At 35.7% G+C, this 13,356-nt stretch overlaps 1 protein-coding gene across 1 annotated transcript in view; it reads right to left on the reverse strand.

Moving 5' to 3' along the window:
• Positions 1 to 13,060, reverse strand: part of aldh1a3 (aldehyde dehydrogenase 1 family, member A3) — a 36,706-nt gene extending 23,646 nt beyond the window's left edge. The window contains exons 1-4 of the mRNA XM_022669525.2: positions 12,869 to 13,060; positions 12,488 to 12,592; positions 9,931 to 10,071; positions 3,153 to 3,282 (exon numbers count right to left, since the gene is read on the reverse strand). Coding sequence (XP_022525246.1) covers positions 3,153 to 3,282; positions 9,931 to 10,071; positions 12,488 to 12,592; positions 12,869 to 12,967 — 475 coding nt within the window. The 5' untranslated portion in view covers positions 12,968 to 13,060. The remainder of the gene's footprint in view (positions 1 to 3,152; positions 3,283 to 9,930; positions 10,072 to 12,487; positions 12,593 to 12,868) is intronic.
• Between the last annotated feature and the right edge of the window lie 296 nt (positions 13,061 to 13,356).

Here is a 13,356-nt window from a genome sequence, read left to right on the forward strand (position 1 = left end):
GATAGATAGGTACACTGATAAGTAGATATAGTAAGCAAGTAAGCATATAGGAACGTAGGTAGGTAGTTATGTATGACTACTATCATTTACAATGGTAAGTACCGGTAGATAGATGGATATGTTGGTAGATACGAATGTAGGTGTAGTATGATCAGGAGATCACTGATTCGAATCCTGTTCATGTAGCTTGCCATTGACTATCGAAGCCCCGAGAGAGCACAATTGGTCTCGCTCTTTCTGCGTGGGTAGATCTTAGGCGCTCTCTCCCCTCATCACTCCAAAGGGTGAGGTCGGAGGAGGCATGTGCTAGTCTTCACCCTCCTGATGATAGGGCATCCAATAGTAATAGGGGAAGTCCTAATGAGTGGGTTGGGTATTTGGCCGTGTAAATTGGGAGAAAATGGAATAAAATTTTGAAATAAAATTATAAAAAAGGAATGTAGGTGTATGAATACATATAAATAGTTATATAGGTGTGAAGCTAGATAGGTTTGCTGGCTGATGGGTAGAATGGTAGGAGGGTATATAAATACAAAAGTAGGTAATCAGAGAGATAGATAGGTAGATGGACAAGTAGGTTGGTATAAAGGTGAGTTAGCAGGTAGATAGATGGTTGGAATGCACATAAATAGGTAAGTAGGCTGGTAGATCTAAAAAAATCTGTTCTTTAATTTAATTGAATAAAACTTAAATAAAGCTCATGATAAAAAATTATTTTTCTTTTCTTTTCTTTACCTCTTTTTTCTCTCTCTCAACTGTAAAATCAAAGCTATCAAATTTAACCAGAGTATAAACTGAATTACAGTCAGAGCCAGCGCAGTTCTCTTCAGATGAGTGTAACTGTACCCTCACCCCCTCATTACTGTCCACCTGCACCGTCTTCTCTTCTGCAAGATCATCCCACGCGCACATGCATGACATTTCAGGTGTCACCCCGCGCGGATATGAAGCAGCCACGCCTGTTTAATCTACATGAGCGGCCCTCTCAGCGGCGTGACCTTCTCCAGTTTCTGCACACGGCAGTGTGTCGGCGGGATTACAGACACGGCGACTCCCTTCCCACAATGCTCATCTCTGCCTGGCATCGGCCGCCGGCCCTTTCCTACTGATCTCCCCGATCTGCTTATCAAAGGTTACATTTACATGGCGGATGAGTGGTTCTGTGGGGATGGGTGGGGTGAGGGGGCGGCAGCGTTTAAACGCTGAGCCAGTTTAAAGATCACGGCTTCTCGGGTTCTTATTTTTCATTAGCCCTCACAAGTTTTTATTACTTACTTATTTTATCGCTAGTACTGCTGATTCACTGCACATTACAAATATAATGACATCATTAAATAGTGATTTACTGTACTTTTAAAGTGCTACATCATCCACATTAACAGGTTCAAGTTTAAGCTTCAAACTTTTTTTTTCAGATTGTTTTGAAGAGAAAAACCTTTACTAACTTTACTTACAAACATTTGTGTAAGAAATACTTATTCCACTGGATACCCAAATCATACTGGACAAATTAGTGATTAAAATTAAATAAAAAAATTCAAATACAGCTCTGGAAAAAAATATTATTTTCTTTGATTTTACCAAATTGAAAACCTCTGGAATATAATCAAGAGAAAGATGGATAACCACAAGCCATCAAACCAAACTGAACTGCTTGAATTTTTGCACCAGGAGTGGCATAAAGTTATTCAAAAGCAGTGTGTAAGACCGGTGGAGGAGAACATGCCAAGATGCATGAAAACTGTGATTAAAATCCAGGGTTATTCTGCCAGATATTGATTTCTGAACTCTTAAAACTTTATGAATATAAACTTGTTTTCTTTGCATTATTTGAGGTCTGAAAGCTCTGCATCTTTTTAGTTATTTCAGCCATTTCTCAATTTCTGCAAATAAATGATCTAAATGACAATATTTTTATTTGGAATTTGGGATAAATGTTATCCGTAGTTTATGGAATAAAACAACAATGTTCATTTTACTCAAACATAAACCTAAAAATAGCAAAATCTGAGAAACTGATTCAGAAACTAAAGTAGTCCCTTTATGTTTTACAGAGCTGTATACATATATATTATATATATTATATATATTAGTTAAATATTAGTTAAATAATTTCTCCAAAATTGGTGTGGCCAATAAAAATGTATAAATACTTCAAGCTGATTGGACTTTAACCATGTTAAACTAGCTCTTGTAATAACAGAATTAGCCTTTCCAGTGAATAACCATTTATCGACCATCTGCCGCTTTGGGAAAATCTGGTTAACCCTTTTATGTAAATAAAAATGTGCTTTATTTGTATTTATTATTTTTTAGTTTTGAAGGCACTTAGTATAAAATAACTTACCAGTACTTAATTATACTTGATTGTAAAGAACTGAGAAATGGACCAAAGGATTAATTACCAAGGGAGTAATTTGGCGTTCAGTAACAAACACCAACATTAACTGAAACTGTATTTAATTTTAAGGTAATTAAGTCTGTATATGCACTATATATCCATTGTGAATTCAGACTTTAGTAAGTAAATGAAGTTGATACATTTATTTGTGTCAGAGCTGACAGTAGACGTCTCTGTCTGAGTCGGAAGCGAGCGGCTTTAGCCAGGTGCTGATGGGCCGCTCCTCCTGCCCGGCCGTGGCCCTCGCGGTTGCACCTCAGTGATTAGGATCAGAGCCTCTTCCTTTTCCCTTTGTGCTCCGGGGCCTTTCGTCTTTTAACGCTTTATTTGAATCTAATCAGGAGGAAAGAGGGAAGCTTGTTTTGTCTATTGGATCTCCTGGAGTGACAGGAACACTGGCAGAGAGGAAGAATTAGGGAAGGGGGATGAGATACCACCCAGGACTAAAGGGAAACCACTCATCCACCCCAAGCAGCTCGCCGTCTCGTCTCTGGGGTCTCGCTGTTTTTTTGTTTTGTTTTGTTTTTACCGTGTTTAGATTATAAAACAGCACACGGTTTAAATTCCGCGTATTGACCCAGTTTGAGTTTTCACAGTGTTTAAATGAACCCTTTAGTTATTAAGCCTAATGTCTGAAGGCAACATAATGCCCGGAATATCTGATATAAAAGGACATGCTTATGATGTAATAACGTATAATAATGGTACATGCACCACTGTGTATGTATATTATGATGATCTGCTCACTCACCCACTGGCATGGTTTTTCCGTGGATCTTGTCAGCCCAGCCTGCGTAGTACCTCAGCGTTTTGATACTGCCCTCCAGATCGATGAAGAAGGACTGCAGGAAGGGCTTTCCACTGTCCATCGACTCCATAGTCTGGAAATGAAGACACTTAAAAACTGAGTCCCAATTGTTCACAGTGGTGGTGACTGGAATCAAACAACTAGCAAATCCACAGTAGGTTTATTACTTTACATTGCGTTTGGCAGACATTTTTGTCCAAAGCAACTTACAATAATGATGTACATTTAGAATAGAATAGAAGTTCAATGTAAACAACATTTAAAGCAGGGCCTAAAAGAGGTTAAAAGAAAATAGTGGGATAGAGGAGGGAAGGAGGGGAAGAAGTTGTTAGTATGTTAGAGGTGTTAGGAGAGTAAGTGCTCTTTGAAGAGCTCTGTCTTTAGGAGTTTTGGTAACACTTCCTATGAAGCCTGTATTCATAATGCCTTATGAATGCATTTACGTATAATGCACTATTCGACATGCATAATACCTTATAATGACTGTAATAAGCCTGTGTAATTGCGCATAAGTGCTTACAGCGACATTCATAACACTATATTATAAACTACAAGTATAAGAAGGGTTTATAAAGAAATGGTGTATAATGCCTTATAATATCTGTTCATAAGAACATTGTACAATGTAGTGCTGTAATGCACTATAACACAGATTTGTAATTTTGGTATGATGCATTATTGTTTTTTATATGCTTTTTAAACGTGAAGTAAATTTTTGAATGTCTTATAGAGCATTATGAGTGCTCTTTACTGGCTTTAAGTGAATTGTTTTTTTAAACGTGTTTTTAAGCAAGTAAATGATATAATGCTGCACTGTAGGCATTTAAAAAAAAGGCATTTGAAAACACAATTCACTTAAAGCCAGTAAAGAGCACTCATAATGCTCTATAAGACATTACACTGAGGCATAATAAAATTTACTTCACGTTTAAAAAGCATATGAAAACTTAAACTTTACTTCACTTAAAGTCAGTAATGACTGTATATAAGGCTTTATAATGTGTGACAGACTTTTATAAAAGTCTAATTTGAGAAATCATAGCTGCATATTATAATGTATTATACCAAAATACACCAAATATGTGTTATATTGAATTACAACAATTTTCATATGAACAGATATTATAAGGCATTATACGCAGTTTCTTTATAAACCCTTATACTTGTAGTTTATAATGTGTTATTAATGTCGCTGTAAGTACTTATGTAATTATACAGGCTTTTTGCAGTCATTATAAGGTATTATGCATGCCATATAATGCATTATGAATGCATTTATAATGCTTTATGAATACAGGGTTCATAGGAAGTGTTACTTAAAGATAGCGTTTCTTAAAGAGAGAGAGGTTGTGAGGTCACGAAGTTACGAAAACACAATCTAAAGCACTTTATTATGATTATATTTTAAATAAAATTTAGCCTTATTGTTGCACCCACACAAAACATTTTATCTCCAAAATTGCAGCTTTATAGGAAAAGAGAAACATGTAAGTCATTTTGCATAATAACCCCGAATGAGAATGGTTAACACTGAAAAAAGGCATAAACTAATTATCTTAATTACTCATGGGTGTGTTTTGGGCGTAACATTAAATAAACCAATCAGTGTGCCACCTGTCATTCCCTTCAAGAGCCAGATGAGCTCTGACTTTGGCACATTCATATCTTAACAGTGCAGCGCTTTTGTGTGTCTCAGCAGAAGATATTGACCTGCTTGTTCACACTGTGAAGATACACCAGCAGCTCATTTAAGGGAACAGTAATGTTATTTTATTCTTTTTTTTTCTGTTTATTGTTAAGTTTATTGTTAAGTCGGGTTTGCGCTTAATGGTGCACCAAAAGGAATAGACTTGAATGACGATTAAATGTTGTCTCGGTTCATTTCAGTCAGTGGCGCACCTGTGTTTTCCACCGCAAAAATAGAAACAGACCACCACGCCCATCAGTGTAGATTTATTCCTTAACTCCAACGCTATTTTAATGGCACAGGCACAAGGCGTGAAAATGTACTGTTGACGGGGTGTTAGATAGCAAAGAGGATTAGCAAACTGGAACTACTGGAACTAAACCTCACTTATTTAAACAATCATATAAACACATAAACACCCACTCACAACCCCCACAAACAATACAGAACCCCATAATAACCCTAAACAACACAAATAAACTAAGATTTTAATACTCTGGACGTAATAATTTGTAGTTACAATGAAATTGGTGCCATTTACCAACACTGTAAATAAACCTGTGTTGGTCAATTTCTCTACAATAAACCTCAAACTGGAACTACTGGAACTAAACCTCACTTATTTAAACAATCATATAAACACATAAACACCCACTCACAACCCCCACAAACAATACAGAACCCCATAATAACCCTAAACAACACAAATAAACTAAGATTTTAATACTCTGGACGTAATAATTTGTAGTTACAATGAAATTGGTGCCATTTACCAACACTGTAAATAAACCTGTGTTGGTCAATTTCTCTACAATAAACCTCAATTTCACTGCAAACCTGGTTCTTATTGGCTTTTTTATATCACAACGACTGACTTATTAAAAATACAGTTTGAATCAATCCTTAGTTTTAGACATTTACAGATATATCAGTTGACCTTAAATAAATATGAGTCACTATGAAACAATGCTTAGTTCATGTGCATCCAGTGATGCCACACAATTAACATGAGCTCAGATTTGAAATAAACTAGAAATAAATTAGAAACAAATTAGAATAAACTGAGGTCTCTCCAAGTCAGAGAGGTAAGTGAATGGTGTGCACACTGTGATGTCTGGCAGAGCTCGTCCTCAGGAGAGCCATCACACCGAGAGAGAAGATGCTGATTATGAGCTGCAGCGAGTTTCAGAACGGCCCAGTCCCGGTTACGGAGCCGCAGCATCACGCGATCAATCTGCCATCTGCTCATTATCTCCAGTAACAAGGCGTCTACCGAATTTGCCCGAACCAAAGTGGACGGCTGGGCACGGTGCAGCAAGCATTTCTGTTCAACCAGCTCACAAAACCCTGCGAGAGCCAATCAGCTCCCCTCCAACCAGACCCGACCACCGTACCACCCCCTCGCCTTAACACAGAGCCGATCCCAGCTACATCAGTCCCTGATCGACTGCACGCAGACTGCTGATGTGTTGATAAGGAGAACGCAGCCGGGAAACATCTGATCCACATTACTCTACCTTTCTGTGGGGTTTTTGTTGCATTTTGCTTTTTCTGAACAATAATTGGAGTTATTGTGATTAGCTCGACTCCGCCGCAGAATTATGGGGCATGTTTGCAATTAGCAGAGCCGAAGCACGACTCCGACATCTGTAAAATTTCATTCACGAGTGCGAGCGCTGATCCAATCTGACAGAATGATTGGGTAATAACTAATGCCACATAGGTTACAGTATAAATAGCTCTATAAGAAGTGCATGCAGATAGGAGACTGCCTGTACGGGTGAGTATAAGTGTGTGTGTGTGTGTGTGTGTTTGTTCTGGAATTTGGTCCATGATTTCATCTTGTTTTCCTGCCAGTGCCATTTCAAAACTGCTAGGAAGAAAAAAAACGTTGGCTGCTTTCTACAGCAACAATTGCACAACAGCTCAAACAATAGCTGCCAAATACTTTACTATAGTTAAAGCATTTTAAGAAACACGCACTAATGAATATAAAGGTATTATTATTAGTAGTACATGTGCAGTATTTGAGAAAACAAAAAAAATCTTGTCATCACTGTAATAACAATATTGTAGAAAGTGTTTCAAAACTATAGAGTGAAAAATATTGTTTTAAATGAAAAAGCTCATCTACAATACTACATTGTACAGTAAGTGATCCTATAAAGAATTCTACACTGTATTAATTTCTTTACTACTATTTCTTTTGAAGATCCCTTTTTAAGGAAGTGGCTCTCCACATAATCATTATCTTATCTAGATTATGTGTTGCATTTACCTAATAACTCTTGAAAAAACATCAGAATCATTGTCAAGGGAGTGGTTTCCTATGATATCAATGTCCTCTCTAAAGAATAATTGAAGAAAATTATTTTAAAAATGTGTCGTTCTCCATAGGAACATTGTCTTACCCCCAAAAATACTTTTTTTTTTTTTACTGTTTTACTGTATTGTGAATTGTTTGCTTTCATAAAAAAGCTCTTTTGAAGGGTGTGTTTCTCCATTCAGTGATCATATGTCTCAAAGAAACTTTGAAGAATGTTGATTTTAAGAATTCAGTTTGATTTTAAGTTGATTTTAAGAATTAATTATTGCCTTGACAAAAGAACTCTTGAAAAATACTTTTAGTTTATTTTAGGTTGTGCTTATCTAAAGACCCACTTTCCTACTTAAAGAATCTTAAAAGAAATCCTTATTTACCAGGTTTCATTTTTATATTGTCGCTGTCCAATTAAAAACAAGTAAATTTGTTTTTGTGTATTTTTAGTTTACTACATAATTTGAACACACAAACTGTCCTATATATTGTTTCAAAATTTCTTAATGAACGCACCAATAGAATTCTCCAAAATGACCTGAAATAAAGTCTTTTTACATTGACTTCCATTAAAGTTAAGATAAGAAGGTTTTATCTCTCTCCTGTACAGTTACCGTTTTGGAGATACTTGTTTTTCATTGGACAGCGACGATATAAAATGTTATGGCTTACTGAAAAAAAAAAGAAAAGAATCCTTCTTTAAATGCGTTTTTCTCCACAGAATTATCGTTGTACCTAAAGAATCCTAAAAGTGCCATATTTTTATGGATGTGGATTTTATATAATGTACAATTTTACTTAAAAGAGGCTTGAAAATTCCTTTAACAGGTTTGGGTCCTACAAAAAAAACATGGTGTTACCTAAATAATCCTAAAAGAAAAGAACATTATTTTGTAAGGTTGTGGCTTTTATAAGTTCCAGTCATTAAAGAACTCTTAAAGAACCCATTTTAAGGGAGCCTTTTGTCACAGATTTGTTGTTGCACCTAAGAAATCAATGAAGAATCCTATTCTTATCCTAGGGTGCGTTTCCCCAAATAATTTCTAAAGAACTTTATTTGTAAGGGTCTGGGTTTTACACAAGTGTTGCCTTTACTACAGAAGTCCATAAGGGTTTGTTTCTGCACAGAAATGTTACTTAAGAAACCTAAAACATTTAAAGAACCCCTTTTTCTATTGTGATTCTACATAAAATCACAGTTTTTCTCAAATAATCCTTAAAAATACGTTTTTGTATTTTACGTATTCTAGTTTAACAAGTGTTTGGGGTTCCTGACCCCTAAAATAAAGCTATAAAACACTTCGTTATTATATACAGTAATTATAGTGGGATTAAACCTTTAGCTGCTTTGTTTTCTATGTAATTACTTTGTAAAACAACTATGTTTAGGATATGATAAAACTCCCAGAGCCTTTGGGATCACAATAAAACAAAAAAAGGTCTGTTTTTTACATTTAGATAACAGAATTTAAGTATGTAAATTACATCCACAATCAAGTTAATAGGCCAAGTAGAAGGTCTGTGTATAAAAGCATAAAGACTAAATATATCTCAGTTCTAAAACCTGTATGTTAAGCAGAGCGCACATCAAGATCATGGATGTGAAGGATGACTTAAAATACTTCCAATAAATAAAGTTAAATGAAGTTCTTTACATTGTTTTAGAATTTTATGATGAACCGACCAATATAAATGCTCCAAAACGACATAAAAAATCTTAAAAAACGTTACTTAAGAAGCAAAAAAACTTTTTAAAAAGCTCTTTTTCTATTGTGATTCTACATTAAATCACAGTTTTTCCTAAATAATCCTTGAAGAATATGTTTTTGTATTTTACGTATTCTAGTTAAACAAGTGTGTGGGGTTCCTAAACTCTACAATAAAGCTATAAAACACCCCATTATATTATAAAACCTTGGCTTCTTTGTTTTCTATGTAATTACTATGTAAAACAACTATGTTTAGGATATGATAAAACTCCCATAGCCTTTGAGATCACAGTAAAAATAAAAAAGCTTTTGGCTTTTATAAAAATGTTGTAAGAACTGTTGAAGAACCCTTTTTTAAGGGAGCAGTTAATCGCAGATTTATTGTTGTACCTAAGAAATGAAGAATGAAGAATCCTGTTCCTATCTTAGGGTGCGTTTCCTCAAATAATCTTTAAAGAATTTTATTTGTAAGGTTTTGGGTTTAATAAAAATGGTTGCCTTTACTACAGAAGTCCATAAGGGTTTGGTTCTACACAAAAAATGTTACTTAAAATTATTTTCCATTGTGGTTCTACATAAAATCACAGTTTTTCCTAAATAATCCTTTAAAGAACACTAATAGTTTTACTTAAAGTTTTTGTATTTTATGTATTCTAGTTAAACAAGTGTGTGGGGTTCCTAACCCCTTAAATAAAGTTATAAAACACCTCATTATTATATACAGTAATTATACTGTTATCGAAACCTTGGCTGCTTTGTTTTCTATGTAATTACTGAACAACAATTTGTAGGATATGATAAAACTCCCAGAGTTTAAAGGGTTCAGAACTTTTTGAGATCACAGTAAAACTAAAAAACTTGACTGTCCTTTCCCCCCGGGTTGTTGTGGACTCAGCTTCAGACAGAAGCCTCGCTCAGTGCCAACACTAACACCTGCAGCAGCGTCTGACGGACACACTCAGACAGGCGTAAAGAGGGCCGGGAGATTAGCCTACTGTTTCCACTTACAGCCAGCAGCGTCCGGTCCCTCTCCAGCAGCTCCGCCAGCTTATGCAGCAGCCGCCCGCGGCCGGACACGTCCATCCTCCTCCACGCAGAGCCCCTCTTCATCGCTGCCCTCGCCGCCTCCACCGCCACGTCCACATCAGCCTGAGAGAGAGCCCAAACTTTATTCCAAACTTTTACATTCATCAAATTATAACTCTCCACTCAGAGAGAGAGTGCAACATCAGCTCCAACATGCAGAGAAATCATACACAACTTCCAATTCTCCCTCTGATACCATGTTTTAAAAAAACTACTAAATAAATAGAAATATTGTATTTAAATCAATGTTAAATAAATGTGTTTGTAAACTGTTAACGGATACAAACTAATGAAATAAGTGTATTTTATAACAAGCCAAACTAATAAACTTAATAGAAATGTGAGCGTATGTCATTTTCAACCATATACAATATATCAGTGCAATTTATTCCAAATCAATTCATTAAAAATGTAAATCTTATTGTGACACTCAAGCAAAAACATTTCAACACAATTTAAGTTTTAATATTATGTACCAATACCAATTTCAAGATAATTGGCCACCTAAAAAATGCCTTGGAGTTTAATCTTTTTAAACTGTCTAAACCAACAAAATGCAAAGTAAGTTCTTCTTTTCTCCTGTAACGCTGAATTGAATTGTTTAAGATACGGTTTATACTGTATATTTATAATTAATATGTTTTCTTACACTTTTTCTTTTGTACGTGATTTAAAGTTCTGTACATAAAAGCACATAAGACTAAATATATCTCAGTTCTTAAAGCTGTATATTAAGCAGAGCGCACATTATAAAGTTCTTAACATTGTACAGACCAATACAAATGCTCAAAAATTATATGAATATTTTATCTTTAAAGTTACCATTTTAAAGATACAAGGTTTTGTGTGTAAACCGTGACATAGATTGGTTTTCTGCACAAACAATGCAAACATTTCACGATACCAATAACAATAGCTGGACCAATAGAAATGCGCCACAGTTTAAATAATCAGTAATTAAAACACTTATAAACACTCTATCCCCTGTAAAGCTACCAATTTAGAGATTCAACATTAAATTCATGTTTAAATCTTGATCACTTTTTTTTTCAGCATTACCTGTAAAGCATCATAATATGATGGATCTCAGCTTCTTACAGTAGGTTATGGAACATAACATGAAGAACTGAAGTAAACAGGACATAGAAGTACATTGGAGTGCATGCACCCTTCTATTATGTTTGGGGTAAATATGACTCCATTCAGTGTTTAAAGTCTCTAAAAAAATGGTTGACATTAGTTGTTTTGTGATTCATATTTATTGTCTTTTCTAAATTTGTTGAAGACCATAAGCAAAAAATAAAATGGTTTAAATGTTTAAACCTGTTTTATTAAGGCTATTTTATTGGCATAAAACATAAGAAATATCAACATTTTACACACATTTGCGTGGTAATAATGTTGAGGTTGCTATGACATTAAGTTTTATAATCTTTCTCTACATTCTTTCCCTTTAAGCCCTGACTTAATGACACAATACTTATAATACTTATATACTACTAATAAAACACTTACAATAACATGTTTAATGATCAGTAATTCTAATAATTTTCTGGAGATTTAAATCGCTGGGATCATATTTACCCAGCCAATAACCAGCTTTATAAATGAAAAGCTTTAGAAATATTTGAGCATATGGAGGATGATGATTACCTACATGGTCTCAGAATGACTAGAATGATTTGAAAAATATGATTAAAATTCCTATTGCTCTCCTGGAGAAAAGCAAGTATTCCCAGTTAACCATGTACTGTACGTCTACTGTAGTTTTTCTAACCAGTCCTTCAATAAAATATGTTACATGAGCTTCTAGTGAAACTGAACTAATCCATACAGACCTTCTTATAAACATTTTAATTTACTTTACTTTCACAACACAAATTTCTTTTGGTTTATTCTAATATGATATACAGCTCTGGAAAAAATTAAGAGACCACTTCAGTTTCTGAAGCTTTTCTGATTTTACTATTTATAGGTATATTTTTTAGTAAAATGAACATTGTTGTTTTATTCTAAAAACTACGTACAACATTTCTCCCAAATATCATATATTGCAAATATTGTCATTTAGAGCATTTATTTGCAGAAAATGAGAAATGGCTGAATTAACAAAAAATTCAGAGCTTTCAGACCTCAAACAAGGAAAAGAAAACAAGTTCATATTGATAAAGTTTTAAAAGTTCAAAAATCAATATTTGGAGGAATAATCCTGGTTTTAATCACAATTTTCAGTTTCCATGCATCTTGGCATGTTCTCCTCCACCAGTCTCACACACTGCTTTTGGATAAATTTACACCTCTCCTGGTGCAAAAAATTCAAGCAGTTCAGCTTGGTTTAATGGCTTGTGATCATCCATCTTCCTCTTGATTATATTCCAGAGGTTTTCAACTACGTAAAATCAAAGAAACTCATCATTATTAAGTGGTCTGTTTTTTCCAGAGCTGTAGAGTTTATTACAGTTTAAAATAGAAAGCTTACTTTATCTGCTTCTTCCACTTCACAGATTTTGTCTCCTGTTGCAGGGTTAAAGATGGGGATGGTCTTGCCTTTGGCTGAGCTGTGCCATTCGTTGTTGATAAAAAGCTGTATATTAGAGAGAAAAGTCATATTTAACAAGCTTACAAACACAAACAGAAGCTGCAGATCTTTCAATTAGCATCTAATCTACTCTACAACGGCTGAACACAACATACTCCAGCGTTCTTTAAGTCCTCACACCTGCTGTAACCTGCTCATACCGCCCAGGCTGCTCCATAACCCAGAGCTCGCCGTGCGTAAAGGTGCCATTACGCACGGCGCGGTTCTCAGCCGCACAGTGCGGTAAATCCAGAGCTCTGAAGCTGTGTGTTCAGCTCTTACCTTGGTGTGCTTGATGTCTGTGATCCTGCAGGGCTGAGGTAAAGGCAGGGCAGCGGGGTCTGCGGGCACTCCGTTCTCTGGGGTCCCGTTCTGTGCCATTATCACAGCGCAGCCGGTCTACTCTCTCTCTCTCTCTGGGTTAGTGGAAGAAGGTAAAGTGCAGAGCTGCGTTCAGTCAGCATGCTGCTGCTGTTTATAACAGCTTTTAAAGCTCTCCCCCCACAGGGCCACGCGCAGGACCCGCCCCCTGCCTCTGCGCGCCCTGCCTCTGCCTCCATAACCGCCCACTTCACCTCCAAAAACACGTGAGCACGATAAACATTCAAAACAGGAGACGGGCAGTGGCCACCATCGAGAATTTGCATTTTGTCGAGGAAGGAGGAGGAGAAGCAGGAGGATGTAGCTAATGCCCCTGGTGAGCACGTGTCTCAACATACAGCTTGATTTTACCAAATTGAAAACCTCTGGAATATAATCAAGAGGAAGAT

The sequence above is a fragment of the Astyanax mexicanus genome, chromosome 16 (assembly GCF_023375975.1).
Source record: "Astyanax mexicanus isolate ESR-SI-001 chromosome 16, AstMex3_surface, whole genome shotgun sequence".
Taxonomy (NCBI): domain Eukaryota; kingdom Metazoa; phylum Chordata; class Actinopteri; order Characiformes; family Acestrorhamphidae; genus Astyanax; species Astyanax mexicanus.